The sequence below is a fragment of the Argentina anserina genome, chromosome 2 (assembly GCF_933775445.1).
Source record: "Argentina anserina chromosome 2, drPotAnse1.1, whole genome shotgun sequence".
In the NCBI taxonomy this organism is placed as follows: Eukaryota; Viridiplantae; Streptophyta; class Magnoliopsida; order Rosales; family Rosaceae; genus Argentina; species Argentina anserina.
The window spans coordinates 26,905,339-26,924,920 of record NC_065873.1 but is presented as its reverse complement, the minus strand read 5'-3'; the positions used below and the strand labels follow the sequence as shown (position 1 = coordinate 26,924,920).

At 39.3% G+C, this 19,582-nt stretch overlaps 1 protein-coding gene and 2 long non-coding RNA genes across 3 annotated transcripts; 2 read left to right on the top strand and 1 right to left on the bottom strand.

The window, feature by feature from the left end:
• Positions 1 to 1,062: 1,062 nt before the first annotated feature.
• Positions 1,063 to 3,836, top strand: LOC126783796 (uncharacterized). Its single transcript, XR_007670895.1, has 3 exons — positions 1,063 to 1,496; positions 2,395 to 2,459; positions 3,555 to 3,836. It is a non-coding gene; the product is annotated as an uncharacterized LOC126783796 (long non-coding RNA).
• Positions 3,837 to 7,587: 3,751 nt separating this feature from the next.
• On the bottom strand, positions 7,588 to 9,509 carry LOC126782285 (uncharacterized). Its single transcript, XR_007670749.1, has 3 exons — positions 9,388 to 9,509; positions 8,840 to 8,903; positions 7,588 to 7,630 (listed from the first exon to the last, which is right to left on the bottom strand). It is a non-coding gene; the product is annotated as an uncharacterized LOC126782285 (long non-coding RNA).
• Positions 9,510 to 10,864: 1,355 nt separating this feature from the next.
• On the top strand, positions 10,865 to 13,308 carry LOC126782284 (patatin-like protein 2). Its single transcript, XM_050507499.1, has 7 exons — positions 10,865 to 11,096; positions 11,528 to 11,709; positions 11,850 to 12,039; positions 12,198 to 12,362; positions 12,472 to 12,774; positions 12,881 to 13,053; positions 13,182 to 13,308. The coding sequence occupies exons 1-7, from the start codon at positions 10,962 to 10,964 to the stop codon at positions 13,270 to 13,272; spliced, it is 1,239 nt and encodes a 412-aa protein (XP_050363456.1). The 5' UTR covers positions 10,865 to 10,961; the 3' UTR covers positions 13,273 to 13,308.
• Positions 13,309 to 19,582: the final 6,274 nt, after the last annotated feature.

The following is a 19,582-nucleotide window of genomic DNA, read 5'->3' as shown; positions in this document are numbered from 1 at the left end:
GTGGGTATCATGCACGACAGTTACCATTCCAGCATCGGCATGGTACCCTATGAGGCACTTTATGGTAGGCCATGTCGACCTCTGATCTGATGGGCCGAAGTTGGTGATGAGGCACTGATGGGCCCAGAGGTGGTTCAAGGAACCACGGAGAAGATCTCGATTATTCGAGATAGAATCTGGACCGCTTAGAGTAGACAGAAGAGCTATGCAGACCTGAAGAGGAGACATGTGGAGTTGAGATCGGTGACCATGTGTTCTTGAAGGTTTCGCCTATGAGAGGTGTAGTGAGATTTGGCAAGAAGGGAAAGTTGGCTCCGAGGTACGTTGGACCCTTTGAAATACTTGAGAAGGTGGGCGAACTAGCTTATCGACTAGCCTTGCCTACTAGCATGTCAGGTGTACACAACGTCTTCCACATTTCCATGCTGAGGAAGTATGTACCAGATGAGTCACATGTGATTGATCATAACACCATTGAGGTGAAGGAAAATGCTACATTTGTTGTCGAACCGGTTCGTATTTTGGATAGGTCTACAAAGGAGCTTCGGAGGAAAGACGTGGAGCTAGTCAAGGTATTGTGGAGTCACCATGATGAGAGTGATGCATCTTGGGAGCTAGAGTCAGACATGATGACCAGATATCCACAGTTGTTTGTTAAGTGAGTTTGAATTTCGGGACGAAATTCCTTTAAGGGGGGTAGATTGTGATAACCCTAAATTTTAAACAATGTTAGTTTGATTTGGAATTCTATAAAATTTCGAATTTTATTAGAATGAACGTATTTGGTTGCGACGTTAGTAAACGAGAAACGGAAACGTTCTCGGAACGTTTAAATTGAAAAACGTTACATTTCCGTAACGTTTATATCGACTTTTATTCCGTCGATCGGTTGCGAAAACTTCCTTCACGAAAGTTGTAGAGCTCGTCGATACGAGTGCGTGGACATGTGACACGTTCGAATCGGACGTCGGATGTAAAAGTTATTAACGTCGGAAGTTAGTTTCCGATTTGGAAACGAGTATAAATAGAATGTTTTGTGATTAGGGTTTCCACTTTTGGAAACCCTCAGTTTCTCTCCGCCTCCCTCTCACTTTCTCTCTCTTCTCTCTCGTTCTTTCCCCCTCTCACCCGAGCTCTTCCCCTCCCTCGGCTTCGACCTTCGATCTCCCTCATCCGAGGGAGGTGTTCCTCACCGCCGGCTCCATGGCACTCAGCAGCTCGACGCGACGTCCCACCGATCATGGCACAAGCTCCAGCGTCGCCGCGAAGATCATCGAACCACACCGAGCCCAGCAACAACAGGTTCCAGTTCTCCGCCGTTCGAGCAGCCCTCCGCCGACGCAAGCACACGATCCACACCTCTCTCTTCCCTCCGACGCCGTAGATGAGCTACCACTATGCAACTCGAGCCGAGGCAAGTCACCCTTGAAGGATCGAGCTCCACCGACGATCCATCCATCTCCGACGAGTTCCAAGAGCCCCACTATACGATCTAGGTAAGTATGGAAGTGATTGTTGTTGGTGTGTGATTGTGGATTGAAATTTGTTGAATTTGGGATAGTTTAGAATGATTGTGGAGTGAGAATCGGAGGAGGAGGAATTTTAGGAATACCGCCGCCTTAGGCGGCGCGTGGGGAGGCGTGGGGTGGTGTAGGGGCTGCTTAGGAGCGGAGGGAGGAAGAGGGGAGAAAGGAGGACGGTTTTGGGGTGGTGGTGGCGCCACACGCGCCGGTTTTGGGCTCGGCGCGTGGGCCCCACGCGCTGCCGGCCGGAGGTGGCGCGTGTGCCACACGCGCCGCCGTGTGAGGCGGAGTAAATAGTTTCGACTGAAAGGGTATTTTGGTAATTTACTGTGTAACGGTAAATGTAAATGTAAATTTTATTTACGTATGGTAAATGTAATTAAGTTTTACCTACGGTAAATGTAATTATAATTTACTTTCGGTAAATGTAAAAAGTAAATTGTAAAAAGGGTAATTTAGTAAATTTTATTTACTGAATTTGTATTTACATTAAATCGTACGTATACGTACAGAAATACGTATTAATATTTATACGTACAGAAATACGTATTAATATTTATACGTACAGAAATACGTATTAATATTTATACGTACAGAAATACGTAATTAATATTTATACGTACAGTAATACGTATTTAATATTTATACGTACAGAAATACGTATTAATATTTATACGTACAGTAATACGTATTTAATATATATACGTACAGAAATACGTATATAATATTTATACGTACAGAAATACGTATTAATTGAGTAGTGAACAGTAACTTCGTATAAACCAAAATTGCTGAACAGTAACCGTATATTACTGTTTTGGCATTTAAAGGTTTACGAAACGATTCTAAATTCTTTTCTTATTCTTTTAAGGTGATCGTTAAATCGAGGAAAGGAATTAGCATCGCGAATTGTGGAATTACGCTCAAGTCAATAAGGTGAGTAAAATCTCACTGATTTACGAATCTACCCTCGCGGTGATTCAACATTTTTGGAAGTGTGTTTATTTAATGAATTACAACATGTATATAACTTAGTGGACTACGTATATATAGTATAATGGTAATAAATATATATATATATATAGTTCATTAAATTACATACTGTTATTAATTCATTAAAAATAGTCATTTCGGTGACAGAAAAATTGTGCATGTGTGATTTTAATGGTACGATATGATGTGAGATTATCGTACGTAATTTTTCAGGTGTTTATGAAATATGACATGTATATGATATAGTGGACTATGTATATATTGTATAAATGGTAAATAAATACGAATATATATAGTTTGCTATATAATATACTGTTATGATTTTTATTGTGGATATATTGTGAAAGTTTTAAAACGTACAATATGATGAGTGATTATTGTACATGATTTTATCACGGAAAATGTGAAATATTGTGATTTGTCTTCGGACGTGATGTGTGGTACAATATGATGTGAGATTATTGTACATGTGATTTTATCACGGAAAATGTGAAATATTGTGATTTGTCTTCGGACGTGATGTGTGGTACAATATGATGTGAGATTATTGTACATGTGATTTTATCACGGAAAATGTGAAATATTGTGATTTGTCTTCGGACGTGATGTGTGGTACAATATGATGTGAGATTATTGTACATGTGAGGCAAGTCGGAACCTAGCCTTTGGCCGGGCGAAAGTTACGATACAGTTAGAGCTCTAGTCTGTCTGCCATAGTACTGCATGAGGGTAACGGGTGGTTATCTGATCATGGGTACTCAGCTTGTTGTGGATGTTGGGTGGCGGGTGGTTACCCAACATCAGCGGTATACTAAGTGAGGGGTAACGGATGTGTACCAGCGCTCATTAGATACCATTTTGTGAAAGTATTAGAGTAACCAGATGGGTTGCTCGTTTTCTCTTGATTTTCATTATACTGTGTTGATGTGGTGTTGTCTCTTTTATGAGACGAGAGTTACCTTTATATTTTACTCATACGAGCTGTAAAGCTTACCGGGTTTGTGTTGCAATCCCGGTGCACCAATATCAATGGTGTAGGGGATACTTCCACAGGTGCTGAGTAGTGGTGATCGGGTGACGACTCCGAAGACTCGAAGTCGATTGCATTCAGTTGTGGTGAGGTTCCAGCGCGCATTGTGTGTGAGATTTGTTGTGATTTTATTTGTGAGGTTGTTGTGAGGATTATACAATTCCATTTGTTATATGTTGAATTATCATTTGGTTTGTAATAATCGGCTTGACTGAGTTATGTTTTAAACTCAGAGGTGATCCGCTGTGACATTAAAATGATTTCATTTTCAGTGAGATTGTTTTTGGTGTTCTAACGACTTTGAAATTTTGAGTTTTTAGGCTCGAAATTTTAGGGTCGTTACACAGTGCTCTTGGGCCAGGCGGTGATGACCACGGCAGCCTGAAGGTTGAGATCGCCGGTGTTGAGGAGGTTCGGAGGGAGAGAGTTCGAGGGAAGAGAGAGAGGTTTCGAGGGAGAGGAGAAATGAGGGAGGCGGAGAGAAACTGAGGGGTTTCCAGTTATGGAAACCCTAGTTAAAAAAAATTCCTTTTTATACTAGTTTCCAAATCGGAAACTAACTTCCGACGTGAATAACTTTTACGTACGTCGTCCGATTAAAACGCGTCACATATCCACGAACTCGTATCGATGCACTCTACAACTTTCGTGAAGGAAGTTTTCACAACCGGGCGACGAAATAAAAGTCGATAAATTCGTTCGGAAACGTAACGTTTTCTTAATAACGTTCTCGGAACGTTTCCGTTTCCCTTTCGTAACGTTTGCAAACAATCATAATCATTTAAACTGAAATTCATGTCTTTATATAACTCAAATTAATTCAAATAATGTATTTGAAATTTAGGGTTATTACAATATGTAGGAGATTTTGAGACAGTTGCAGATAGATATTACGTTGCTTTAATGTTACGTTGCTTTAATACTCATACGACGAAATTGATTTCGTCGTTAAGGTTTACCGACGATAATTTCCTCGCTTAAGAGTGATAAATGTTCGTCGTCTTAGATGATAACGACCAATCACACTCCGTCGGATACGTAATGAGCTAAACGACGAAGGCTTAACTTTTGTCGTTTTGGTACTTAAGCCACGGTCCCTAAACGACGAACCTTAAACGACGAAATATCCGTCGTTGTGGTGATCATACGAGGAAAGTGGGCTCTTAGCCGACGAAAATAGTTCGTCGTTTTAGACTTTTTTCTGGTAGTGATATATGTAGGAAAGCATATATGGAAAACCAGCTCTGCAATATACAGGCATATAGCTGCGAAAATTAATTGATATATCCTCAGTTAATTATTTGCTGGACACGTAGGGATTGATTTGTTTTAATGAACGAACTGTGATATCGATTGCCTCCATCGTTCAATAGTATGTGTTCTCAAGAAGTCATCATTTCTCAATAATCTCTCTCAAAGTACTCTTTCTTGTTCAACAAGCGCTTCACTTAACCTAGTTTACCGTAGTAAATTAATGGGAATCTTGAGTTAAAATTGGTATAATTTTGTAAAATCGATCTGTAGAAATCGCAAGTAATGGAAGAAGTCATGGTCATAAAGAAAATTCATCGGTGCTGCCAATTCAAATGCCTTTATCACTTGACAGAGAATATATAAGAAGGATGTTGTGGTCACTAAATCTAACTGACGAACATGTATCAACGACTAGGTACCGTACGTGCGTACGTACGTACTTCTTCATGTTTATGCATGTATTATTCTATCATTTGGAATAAGCTTATGATGGATGTCACAGGATATTTATGCAGCTTTCTAGCATATATAATTAAGAATAGATTGTACAGTATTTAAAGAAAAATTTCGTACATACAATACTAAATCTACTCTCTATGCAACTCCTAATGTATTATTTTCTGAAAAAGTGTGTTGTATAAGTTCCTTATAGATCGACTCATGTCCTATACACGCATATGTCCTATACACGCATATGTCCTATACACGCTTCCGACCTTTTTTCGTGTCTTATCGAAATCCCTTCCTAAAACATGGAGCTAGGATGATTATCTGAACCTTGATCGATAGATTATATATATAGTTTGCGTCTTTGACTAAAGAATTGATTGATAAAAATAATGATTAATTATATATCGTTATATGTACGTATTTTATACATGAGCTCCAAAAACTGCCCAGGGTTCTTATTTTGATAATGAACATGAAGGTAAGTTTGATTGAAGCTAGAGTTTACGATATTAAGTTCTTGTGAGGGCAAGATTTTAAACAATAAATAAACCCGTTTATATCGTGAAGTAATCAGCAAATTATGACAAAGACAAAAGCTTGAATGTACGTATACCAAATTATCAATTGAGAGTTTGATGGCAAAAGAATAGTTTGGCACTATATATATATATATATATATAACAGAAGGATTAAAAATCGATATATTACTCAGTGATAAGAATCAAGGATGATCTAGCTGGAGGATTATATTCTTGATCAAACCTTGGCATTGTCTGTTTTCAATACTCATTAATGTTGTTGCAGGTGAGCTTTATGAGTTGATCATTATCTTACATAATCCATCACGGTCAATTTCAGTTTATCATCTGCAAACTGAAGATGATTTTTGATGATATCCAAAATGATTATAGTGTATTTGAAGTTTACGGTAACAAATCGATGACATATTCAACATAAAATCGGGAAAAAGGAGAAACACGTGACAATCATGAGATTCTATTAAACTATGATCAATTCCTGAATCATACATCTCCGTCATCATTACTGCAGGTTAGAGTTCAGAGGCAAATTAATCGAATGGTACGGTAGACCATCAACCTTAGTTTCGTACAAGTTCTTGTACTTTTATTGTAATAACCCTAAATTTCAAACAAGATTTGAGTTGTTTGGAATTCTATAAAGATTGTAAAATTTAATTAGATTGAAGGTGAATTGTTACGACATTATGAAATGAGTAATGGTTACGTTCTTGGAAACGTTTAATTCGAAAAATGTTATGTTTCCGAACGAATATATCGACTTTTATCCCGTTGCTCGGTTGCGAAATCTTCCTTCACGAAAGTTGTAGGGCTCGTTGATACGAGTTCGTGGGTATGTGACGCGTTCTAATCGGACGATGTATGTAGAAGTTATTAACGTCGAAAGTTAGTTTTCGATTTGGAAACGAGTATATAAAGAACTTTTCTGTTGTAGGGTTTCCATTTGTGGAAACCCCTCTCTCTCTTTCACTTCCGCCTCCCTTCTCTCTCTCCCTCTCGGCTCTCTCTTCTCGAGCTCTCCCTCCTGACTCTCTCTTCTCGAGCTTTCTCCCTCTCCCTCACGGCTCGCCACCGATCTTCCTCCTCATATAGACGGGTCGCACCACCCCTGCAGTCGACCCCAAGGTCGACGCCCTCACCCTCCCCGATTCTTTTATTTTCTCTCCCGAAAACTCTCTCATCCTCTCGGCTCACCAACGAATCGCCGCCCTCCGTGCGCCGTGCTCCTCACCACCGGCATCAGCGGCCTCACAACCACGACGCGACCTCCCTCCGAGCAAGGCACGGACTCCAGCGACGCCGTGAAGCTTCGGCGTGACTCACAGGAACCGGGCACAGTCGGTCCAATCCTACCAACGAGCTTCAACGATTTCAAACCGTGTTTTGGGTAAGGATTTAGTTAATTCAATTGTTGAATTGCTTGTTGGTGAATTTGTGGATGTTTGGAGAGGTTCTGAGGTAGATCGGAGTGGGAGAACAGAGAAGGAAAGAGAGGAGATTTCCGCCGCCATGGATGGCGCGTGGGAGTGCATGGGGTGGTCTAAAGGCGATGTGAGGCTGTGGGAAGGGCGGAGGAGGGAAGGGGAGAGATTTGGGGTGGCGGTGGCGTGACACGCGCCGTTGGTGGCGTTGGATCATCTCTGAGTTCAAAATACAACTCAGTCAAACCGATTATTACAACCCAAATTATAATTCAATATTATAACAATGGAATTGCGTAATCCTCACAACAAACTCACAAGATAGTCACACAAAATCCTCACACCAGCTGGAGATAAATAACTTCAAGTCCACTTAGCGGTACGTCAATTCCCACTAATCCACACCTGCAGAGTTATCCACTACACCATCGAATTGGTGCACCGGGATTGTAAACACAAACCCGGTAAGCTTTACAGCTCGTATGAGTAAAATGAACATATATAACTCGCATATCAATATATACGAAAATCCACAAATCAAACAAATATAAATGCACTCATGAGTCAATGGACGGCCCATCTGGTTGTCCCAAAGAAATGTGAAAAGAAGCGCTCATGAGAAATTAAGTAACCCTTCTGGTTACCCAAATGCATTTATAATACGGGTACCAAGAACGCTGGTACACATCTGTTACCCCTCTCGTAATACACCGTCGATATTGGATAGCCACCCGCTACCCAACATCCAAAACAATCTGAGTACCCATGAGCAGATAACCACCCGTTACCTCACATGTAGTACTAAGGCAGACAGACTAGAGCTCTAACTGTATCGTAACTTTCGCCCGGCCAAAGGCTAGGTTCCGACTTGCCAAACACGTACAATAATCTCACATCATATTGTACCAATCACGTCCGAAGACAAATCAACATTTTAACAATCTCAATGTTAAAAATCACGTACAATAATCTCACATCATATTGTACCAAAAATCATGTCCGAAGACAAATCAACATTTTAACAATCTCAATGTTGAAATCACGTACAATAATCTCACATCATATTGTACCAAAAATCATGTCCGAAGACAAATCAACATTTTAACAAACTCAATGTTAAAATCACGTACAATAATCTCACATCATATTGTACAAATCAAAATCACATGCTCGATATTTAAATCTCGTCATCGAAATGACATAAATCACGATAAAATCATAACAGTATATTATATAGCAAACTATATATATATGTACATATTTACCATTTATACAATATATATATAATCCATTATATCGTATACATGTCATATTTCATAAACACGTCCGAAGACAAAACATTTTAACAAACTCATGTTAAAACCATGTACAATAATCACACCTCATATTGTACAAAAATCACATCACATGCTCAACATTTAATTCTCGTCATTCGAAATGACCAATTCCAACGAATTCATAACAGTATATAATATAGCAAACTATATATATATGTACTTATTACCATTTATACGATATATACGTAATCCACTATATTGTATACGTGTCGTAATTTAATATTAAAAACTCTTGCAAAAATCTTGGAATCACCGCAAGGGTAGATTCGTAAATAAGTGAGATTTTACTCACCTTCTTTCCTGCGTGCAACTTCCACGACCCTGAAAGTAATTTCCTCACTCGTTTCGTCAGTCACCTAATAGCACGATAAATGCTTAGAAAATGATACTTAAAATATCAGGTGACGAGTTCAGCACAGCTAAATGTTGTTCATAAAACATTGTTCACGGAACACTGTTCATGTTTACTAATCACTGTTTTTACTAAACCACTGTTCACATGTACTGTTTTATCAAAACACTGTTCACAGTTACTGTTCACCATGTCACTGTTCAAATTACTGTTACAGTTTACTATTCACAGTTACTGTTACAGAACACTATTCATGCGATTGTACTATTCACCAGTAATATTCACAGTCACTATTCATGCGTCGTTACTGTTCACCGACCGCCACCAATCATCACCAAATTTCATCACCACAACCTAAACAACATTTCCAACAACTTCCTAATTGACACAAAGTTCTAAATCCGAGCCTAAACAGTCCAAACACCGAAGAACATATATTCGCACTATTCACAAACCCTAGAAATTGAAATTTTGATTCGGGTACTTACACTTCGATTTGGCTCGATTCCTTTTGTGGGAATGTTGCTGGGACTGAGACAAGCAAAACCCCCCAAGAATCTCGAGCCATGGTGGCCGGAAGAGGCGGCGCCGCCACAACAGTAACTTCCGGCAGTTGCTACACCGTGTGTGGTTGTCGCCGGAGTGCAAGGCATAGCCCAAAACATGGAGCTCGTCGAGCCCGTCAGTTTGATAGGTGGCACGACACGAGGCGACGTCGGATGGTGGAGAAATCGACCGGAGAAGTTTTTTTTTTTGGGTCGGGTGAACAGTAACCCGAGCTCGGGTGAACAGTAACCCGAGCTCGGGTGAACAGTAACCCGAGCTGATTTTTAGAAAAATCTGATTTTTAATCTCATTTCATTCCTTTTATACTATTTCCAAAATCGGAAACGAACTTCCGACGTTAATAACTTTTGCATCCGATGTCCGATTCGAACGCATGACGTGTCCACGAATTCGTATCGATGAGCTCTACGACTTTCGTGAAGGAAGTTTTTGCAACCGAGCGACGGAATAAAAGTCGATCTATACGTTGCGGTAACGTTACGTTTTCTAATTAAACGATCCGAGAACGTTTCCGTTTTTGTTTTGAAATGTCGCAAATCTCCAATTGTCGTCTTGAATTAATTTCACAAGTTTAACACTTAAAAAAAATACTCGACATTTAGTTTCTAAAAATTCGGGTTATTACATAACGATTTTGAATTTTTGAGTTTTTATACTCGAAATTTTGGGGTCGTTACATTTATGTTTGATCAATCACTTTGTCAAGTTATCCTTAACATTGGATCTTTCCAATCCTCTTTTCGCCATCGTTGATCACAAAACCTCGCCGCCTTATATGAATCGAACTTGATTATTCCGCATAAACCTGATTTCTTATGATCTCATTGAATCAGTGCATCATCAATCTCACCATTATTGCATCACTGTATGTTTGCTAGAAAAAGATAACTTGAAACCATTGGCGTCTAGGTAAAGGATTTACTTCAGATTAATAAGGCAGCAGTCTTAAGAAAAGAGATTATGCCTAACTCAGTTGTCTTCTCCTTGCGCATGCCAGCCTTCGATCGATGCTTCAGCTGATCGATCAGTCTTACCTACAATTCTAACAGAGTCTCACCTACTATTCTGCAGTTCTCACGAACGCATATGTGTTCCACAATGTAGGGGAACAGTGTATATCATGCTGTAGCAAAGAAGGAACGAGATATAAACTTCCTAATATATAATTATACGTGCATGCGGTCCAACTTGAACCCTATATATCCAAGAATCAAAACCGGGTCAACAACTTTGAATCGCGTTTATCGATTGACAATTCAGAGATTCAAACACTTTGGGGGCAACTTGATTCAATGACTTCATTGCATGGTTGAGAATATGAGTTCAATTAGGGCTCTATAAATATCATACTTGATCTCTCAAATAGGAATTCACCAAGGAACTCGAACTATATTCCTCTAAGCCTCTTCTCATAAAGTTCATCAGTTCAACGTACAATCTCTTTTTCCATTACTCTCTCATATATACAGCAGCAGCTTGGATTCAAATCAGTCTGATGGAAAGAACCAAAAGCATCCCACTACAGCCACCAACTTATGGAAACCTAATCACTGTTTTAAGCATTGATGGAGGTGGAATAAGAGGGCTTATCCCTGGAACCATCCTTGCTTTTCTTGAATCTGAGCTTCAGGTACTAAATGAACTCTAGATCAATTTTGTACCAACCTAAGTTTATACACTAGAATTTGCTCGTTAAGTAGTTATCGCATTCGTTTTCTGCCACGTACATGCATGCCCGATCTAAGTAATGCTAGGAATAATGCCATTGTCTCACAGTACGTGCGAATGTATCAGTTGAGTTCTATTGCATACATGTCAAGTACGATGATCAAAAGTTCTGCCTCGTGAATTTCTAGGTTGATCAACCAATGAATCTAACATTTTGATCAGGATGCATAAGCTGCGTCACGTAGGACAAATTAAATATAAAAATATTGCAAATTTCTTTGTAATGTCCAGTAGCCGTCTTATTACTCTTATATATGTACGTTAGTACCAAATTTCCTTTGATTAATATGTCTTACAATCAATCTAGTAATAAAGTCATCGATCATTTTGCAGAAGCTGGATGGGGAAGATGTAAGACTCGCCGACTACTTTGATGTCATTTCAGGGACAAGCACTGGAGGTCTTCTGACTGCCATGCTTACAGCCCCAGATGAGAATAACCGACCGTTATTTGCTGCTAAAGATATAAAGGATTTCTACCTTAATGATAGCCCCAAAATGTTTCCCCAGCCGGCGTACGTAATGCTTGCATATTATTACGTTATACGTACTTTGGTCTAAACCTAGCTAGCTATAGTCATTTACTATGCATTGATGCTTTCAAGTTAATGAAGTTGTGAACTAACTCTGAGTTTCAATCTTAAACCCTCAACAGATGGTGGTTCTTTCCTGGTGTTATGAACATCATCAAATCTCTAGTAGGCCCGAAATACGACGGGAAGTATCTACACAGATTGATAAGGGAAAAACTAGGTGACAAGAAACTGCACCAGACAATGACTAATGTTGTTATTCCTACGTTTGATATAAAGAATCTCCAGCCGGCAATCTTCTCCAGCTTTGAGGTGCAGATAAATATATATATATATATATATATCATCTGTCTTTTTTTTTTGGTCTTGAATATATATCATCTGTCTAATATTAGTAATCTACTTACAGCGCGCCGGAGCAAGTAATTCTAACATATATGCATGCTTTTATTGGTGTAATTAAAACTCAGGTAAAAAAAAAGCCATCCATGGATGCTTTGCTATCTGACATAAGCATAGCGACCTCGGCAGCACCAACTTATCTTCCAGCTCATTATTTCGAAACTGTGGACGCAGGAGGGAAAGTAATTAGAGAATTTAACCTTATAGATGGTGGTGTGGCTGCAAATAATCCGGTAAGTATGTACTTCTAGTACATACTTAATTTTAGTCCGATATATCGATCCAAGATTGATAATCATGAAATTTAACTATAACCCTGAACGCATGTTGCTTTTATTTCAGACTCTGGTTGCTATTGGTGAAGTTACTAAGGAGATAATCAAGGGCAGCTCGGACTTTTTCCCTATCAAACCCATGGACTATGGAAGGTTCTTGGTTATATCATTAGGAGCCGGCTCACCAAAAATTGAATTGAAGTACAATGCGCCGAGCGCATCTAAATGGGGTATCTTGAACTGGTTAACCAGTGGTGGTTCCACCCCTATTATCAACGTTTTCAGTCATGCAAGTACCGATATGGTCGATCTGCACCTTTCTGTAGTTTTCCAAGCTCTTCACTCAGAGAAAAATTATCTTCGAATTCAGGTTCGTATACTCATTATCATGTAATATATTTTATTCTTCTAGCTAGATAGCCATGTATTAATCGTGAGATTTGACGAAGAATTAATATTCTTATATGAAAACGCAGGATGACACGCTAACTGGACAAGTATCTTCTTTGGATGTAGCCACAAAGAAAAATTTGAACGCTCTCATAGAAGTTGGAGAAGGCCTATTGAAGAAACCAGTGTCTAGGGTTAATTTGGAGAATGGTAGATTTGAGGCGTCTAATCATGAGACCAATGAAGAGGCTCTTATAAGGTATAACTATGGATCGGAAGCACATTTAATTTGTTATCAACATATATATGTTCGTCGTTTGTCCAATATCTATGATATTATTTTCGTATTATATTAACAGAAGGTTTTGACGTACTATTAATTTGCAGGTTTGCAACACTACTATCTGAAGAAAGAGGGCTTCGCCTTGCAAGGTCGCCCCACGGAAAATGTGCCATGCTCAAGTCGAACTCGTATTGATATTCTGAATGCCGCAGCTGCCGCGCGCTATACGTATATAATAGTACTGAAACATAGTTTGTTCTGTATTCTTTCATTTGCAGTAACTGTTTAAGTAATTAACAGTTTCTTGTAGTTCAAGGTTGGAGAAAAACTATCCAACATACTTGAACATTCTTTTAATTCTTTGCATTCAAATAAAACCAGGCTAGGCTGGGATATTATTTCAGTGTATATATTGTCACATTTAAATAAATAAAGGACAGTTTGCAAGCAAGCAATAATTATCTTAATTTATATGTAAACACTAATCACCAATGAACCTCATAAATGATTTGTTATACCCTGTAGTATGCATAAATAAAATTCAGCTTAAAATTTGTATCAATATAGAATCATGAGTTGTTTGTAAAAGTATGAAATTGTTGTATACGCACGCCAATTGACTCTAAAAAAAAACCTTTAATTTGTTTCTTCCCCTCTTTTGATTAACTACATGCAAAGGAAATTTACGTAGATTACAATATAGTACTGTGGAGATTACAGGAACAGAAATTCCACTGATGAGCAGGGCGTGTTGTAATAACCCGAATTTTTAGAAACTAAATGTCGAGTATTTTCAAAGTGTTAAACTTGTGAAATTAATTCAAGACGACAATTGGAGGTTTGCGACATTTCGAAACGAAAACGGAAACGTTCTCGGATCGTTTAATTAAAAACGTAACGTTACCGCAACGTATATATCGACTTTTATTCCATTCTCGGTTGCGAAAACTTTCTTCATGAAAGTTGTAGAGCTCGTCGAAACGAATTCGTGAGTATGTGACGCGTTCTAATCGGACGTCGGATGTGGAAGTTATTAATATCGGAAGTTAGTTTCCGATTTTGAAAACGAGTATAAATAGGATATTTTGTGTTTAGGGTTTCCATTTCAGAAAACCCATTCTCTCTCTTCGCTTCCGCCTCCCCTTTTCCCTTTCTCTCTCTGCACTCACTCTCTCTCCCCGATCCCTTCCCCTCTCCATCTCTCTGCCGGCGATCTCCCTCCACTGGCCACCGTGCTTGACACCGCCGGTGGCAATGAGACCGCACGGCCAAGATACGTCGACCGGTGGTAGCAGCGACCCACCATAGGCGGGGAACAAGAAGCGACGACGACATATAGCTTCGGCCCCGTCGATCTCGATGTCGCGGGCACCGCGCAAGATAGGAGGCATGTTGGCAAGCTTCTCCCTCACCCCTCGACATGATTTCACTGGAGGAGACGTTCGATTTTTGCTGCAGCGGTGTCAACCACTTCCCCTCGAATCCGAGACCCCACGACGACTTCATTGAGCTTTCCCGGCGAGTCTGACGGTTCAAAACTTCGATTGAGGTGAGGGATTGCATATTTGGATTGTTGTTGTAATAACCCAAGATTTTTAGAACATTATTGAATTGAATTGAATTCTATGAAGTTACGAAATTCAATTATAATGAAATTGTTTGTTTGCGAACCGTACGAAACGGAAACGGAAACGTTCCGAGAACGTTTAATAAGGAAACGTTACGTTTCCGAATGATTATATCGACTTTTATTCCGTCGCTCAGTTTCAAAAACTTTCTTCACGAAAGTTGTAGAGCTTGTCGATACGAGTTCGTGGATATGTGACGCGTTCTAATCAGATGACGTACGTAAAAGTTATTAACGACGAAAGTTAGTTTCCGATTTTGGGAGGGGGTATAAAAGGAAATGTTATCAGTTAGGGTTCCCATAATTGGAAACCCTTTCATTTCACTCTCACCCGCCTCCCTCAGTACTCTCTCTCTCTCGAACCCGAGCTCACTCCCATCTCCCTCTCCCTCTCGACCCGAAACACTCTCTCTCTCTCTCTCTCTCTCTCTCTCTCTCTCTCTCTCTCTCTCTCTTCCTCGCACCCTCCCTCTCCTCACAGACGGCTGCTGAACCTCACCGCCGTCCCCTGCTACCACCTCTGGCACGCCGTGCCTCTGTCCGCCGCCAAGGAGCCACAACGAAGAGGGAGCACGAAGCTCTTCACCGATTCAAGAGTTTCCGACGGTTTTGGACTCCGATCTAGGTAAGGAGGCATTTGATTCATGGTTGTGATGTTTTTGTGATGTTTTTGGATGAATTGGGAGGTTGTTGGTGGAGATCGGAGAGAGAGGTGGAAGGAGGGTTACCGCCGCCTAGAGGCGGCGCGTGGAGGAGTTTGGGAGGAGTAGGAGGCGGCCTAGGACCGGAGAGAGGAAGAGGAGAGAAAAGGGGAGAGAAATGGGGCGGCGGTGGCGTGCTACGCGCCGTCCCTGGGCACGGCGAGTGAGCCCCACGCGCCGCCTGCCGGCGGGTGGCGCGTGTGCCCCACGCGCCGCCACCTGCGGCGGTGTGAATAGTTTTGACAGAAAGGGTATTTTGGTAATTTACTGTGTAACGGTAAATGTAAATGTAAATTTTATTTACGTACGGTAAAATGTAATTAAATTTTACATTCGGTAAATGTAAATATAAATTACTTTCAGTAAATGTAAAAAGTAATTTGTAAAAGGTAATTAGTAAATTTTATTTACTGAGATTGTATTTACCTTTAAATAGTACGTATACGTACAGGAATACGTATTAATATTTATACGTACAGAAATACGTATTAATATTTATACGTACAGAAATACGTATATAATATTTATACGTACAGAAATACGTATTAATATTTATACATACAGAAATACGTACATAAATTTATACGTACAGAATTACGTACATAATATTTATACGTACAGAAATACGTATTAATTTTGTATTTGTACAGTAACCGTGAATAGTAACAGTGAACAGTAACTTCGTAAAACCGAAAATTGCTGAACAGTAACCGATTATTACTGTTTCGGCATTTAAAGGTTTACGAAACGATTCTAAATTCTTTTCTTATCTTTTTAAGGTGATCATTAAATCGAGGAAATGAATTATCATCAGGAATTGTGGAATTATGCTCGAGTCGATAAGGTGAGTAAAAATCTCACTTATTTATGAATCTACCCTTGCGGTGATTCAAGATTTTGCAAGAGTTTTTAAGATTGAATTACGACACGTATACAATATAGTGGATTACATATATATCGTATAAATGGTAATAAGTATATATATATATATATATATAGTTTGCTATATTATATACTGTTATGAATTCATTGGAATTGGTCATTTCGAATGACGAGAATTAAATATTGAGCATGTGATTTGATTTTTGTACAATATGAGGTGTGATTATTGTACGTGATTTTAACATGAGTTTGTTAAAATGTTTTGTCTTCGGACGAGTTTTTGTCTTCGGACACGTTTATGAAATATGAAATGTATATGATATAATGGATTATATATATATTGTATAAATGGTAAATATGTACATATATATATAGTTTGCTATATAATATACTGTTATGATTTTATCGTGATTTATGTCATTTCGATGACGAGATTTAAATATCGAGCATGTGATTTTGATTTGTACAATATGATGTGAGATTATTGTACGTGATTTTAACATTGAGATTGTTAAAATGTTGATTTGTCTTCGGACATGATTTTTGGTACAATATGATGTGAGATTATTGTACGTGATTTTAACATTGAGATTGTTAAAATGTTGATTTGTCTTCGGACGTGATTTTTGGTACAATATGATGTGAGATTATTGTACGTGATTTTTAACTTTGGCCGGGCGAAAGTTACGATACAGTTAGAGCTCTAGTCTGTCAGCCATAGTACTTCATGTGAGGTAACGGGTGGTTATCTACTCATGAGTACTTAGATTGTTTTGGATGTTGGGTAGCGGGTGGTTACCCAATATCAGCTTAGTACTGCATGTGAGGTAACAGGTGGTTATCTGCTCATGGGTACTCAGATTGTTTTGGATGTTGGGTAGCGGGTGGCTATCCAATATCAGCGGTGTATTACGAGAGGGGTAACAGATGTGTACCAGCGTTCTTGGTACCCGTATTATAAATGCATTGGGTAACCAGAAGGGTTACTTAATTTTCTCATGAGCGTTTCATTTCATATTCTTTGGGACAACCAAATGAGCTGTCCATTTACTCATGAGGGCATTTATATTTGTTGTTTTGTGATCTTTCGTATATTTTGATATGCGAATTATATTTTGATTTTAACTCATACGAGCTATAAGCTTACCGGGTTTGTGTTTACAATCCCGGTGCACCAATTCGATGGTGTAGGGGATAATTCCGCAGGTGCTGATTAGTGGAGGTTGAGTGACGACTACAGAGGCTTGAAGTCGTTCATATTCTACTTGCGGTGAGGTTTTTAGTGTGGACTTGTGTGTGAGAATTTGTGTAAATTTTATTTGTGAGATTTGTGAGTGATTTGTGAGGATTATTACATTTCCATTTTATGTATGGATTATAAATTTGGGTTGTAATAATTGGTTGTTTGAGTTGTATTGAGAACTCAGAATTAATCCGCTGTTACACTTTAATGATTTCGATTTATTGAGATTATTTTGTGTTTAACGACTTTAGAATTTTGAGTTTTTAAGCTCGAAATTTTAGGGTCGTTACAGTTGTGATGCTTGTTGTGAAATTTTGGATGAATTGGAGTTAAGATTTAGGAGGTCGGAGGAGGAGGAGGAGGGTTTACCGCCGCCTTGGGCGGCGCGTGTGGGTGCGTGTGTTAGGTTAGGAGTGGTTTGAGACCGTGGGAAGGAAGAGGGGAGGAAGGAGAAGAGATTTGGGGCGGCGGTGACGTGCTACGCGCCGGTTTTGGGCTCGGCGCGTGTGCCCCACGCGCTGCCACAGTGAGTGGCGCGTAAGCGCCACGCGCGGCCTGCCGGAGGTGGCGCGTGCACCCCACGCGCCGCCACGTGCGGCGGCGTGAACAGTGTTTCCGAAAAGAGTAATTTTGTAATTTATTTTTACGTACGGTAAATGTAAAAAGGTGATTTACGTACGGTTAATGTAAATTTTAATTACGTACGGTAAATGTAAATGTAAATTTTATTTACGTACGGTAATTGTAAATATAAATTACTTTCAGTAAATGTAAAAGTAATTTCAGAAGGGTAAATCAGTAATTAATATTTAGTGAAACAATATGTATTTTTGGAAAAGTGTTTATACGTACAGAAATACGTAAAACAGTATGTATACGTACATAAAAACGTAAACAGTATGTACTCGTACAGAGATACGTATTGGATGCGTATTTGTACATTAATACGTGAATAGTAACCGTGCACAGTAACAGTGAACAGTACCGAAAATTGCTGTACAGTAACCGATTATTACTGTTTCGGCATTTAAAGGTTTACGAAACGTTTCTAAATTATTTTCTTATCTTTTCAAGGTGATCTATAAAGCAAGGAAAGTAATTATCTTCGGAAATTGTGGAATTACGCTCGACTCGATAAGGTGAGTAATATCTCACTTATTTACGAATCTACCCTTGCGGTGATTCCAAGATTTTTGGAAGAGTTTTTAATATTGAATTACGACACGTATACAATGAAACGACCCTAAAATTTCAAGCTTCAAAACTCAAAATCTTAAAATCGTTAAACACAAAAATAATCTCAATGAAATCGAAATCATTTTAATGTCGCAGCGGATCACATCTGAGTTTAAAATATAACTCAGTCAAGCCGATTATTACAAACCCAAATGATAATTCAACATATAACAAATGGAATTGTATAATCCTCACAACAACCTCACAAATAAAATCACACCAAATCTCACACACAATCCACGCTGGAACCTCACCATGACTGGATGCGATCGACTTCGAGTCTTCGGAGTCGTCACTCAATCACCACTACTCAGCACCTGCGGAAGTATCCCCTACACCATTGAAATTGGTGCCCCGGGATTGCAACACAAACCCGGTAAGCTTTACAGCTCGTATGAGTAAAATATTAAAATAACTCTCGTCTCATAAAAGACACAACTCCACATCAACACAGTATAATGAAAATCATGAGAAAACGAGCAACCCATCTGGTTACTCTAATATTTTCACAAAATGGTAACTAATGAGCGCTGGTACACATCTGTTACCCCTCACTTAGTATACCGCTTATGTTGGGTAACCACCCGCCACCCAACATCCAAAACAAGCTGAGTACCCATGAGCAGATAACCACCCGTTACCTCCCATGCAGTACTATGGCAGACAGACTAGAGCTCTAACTGTGTCGTAACTTTCGCCCGGCCAAAGGCTAGGTTCCGACTTGCCTCACATGTACAATAATCTCACATCATATTGTACCACACATCACGTCCGAAGACAAATCACAATATTTCACATTTTCCGTGATAAAATCAC

Excerpts from the sequence above, each read along its gene's own strand:
- LOC126782284 (XM_050507499.1), top strand. The coding sequence starts at position 10,962 with ATGGAAAGAACCAAAAGCATCCCACTACAGCCACCAACTTATGGAAAC. Across the intron at positions 12,363-12,471 it reads GTGTGGCTGCAAATAATCCG|ACTCTGGTTGCTATTGGTGA; the intron begins GTAAGTATGTAC and ends CTTTTATTTCAG. Across the intron at positions 12,775-12,880 it reads AAAATTATCTTCGAATTCAG|GATGACACGCTAACTGGACA; the intron begins GTTCGTATACTC and ends ATGAAAACGCAG.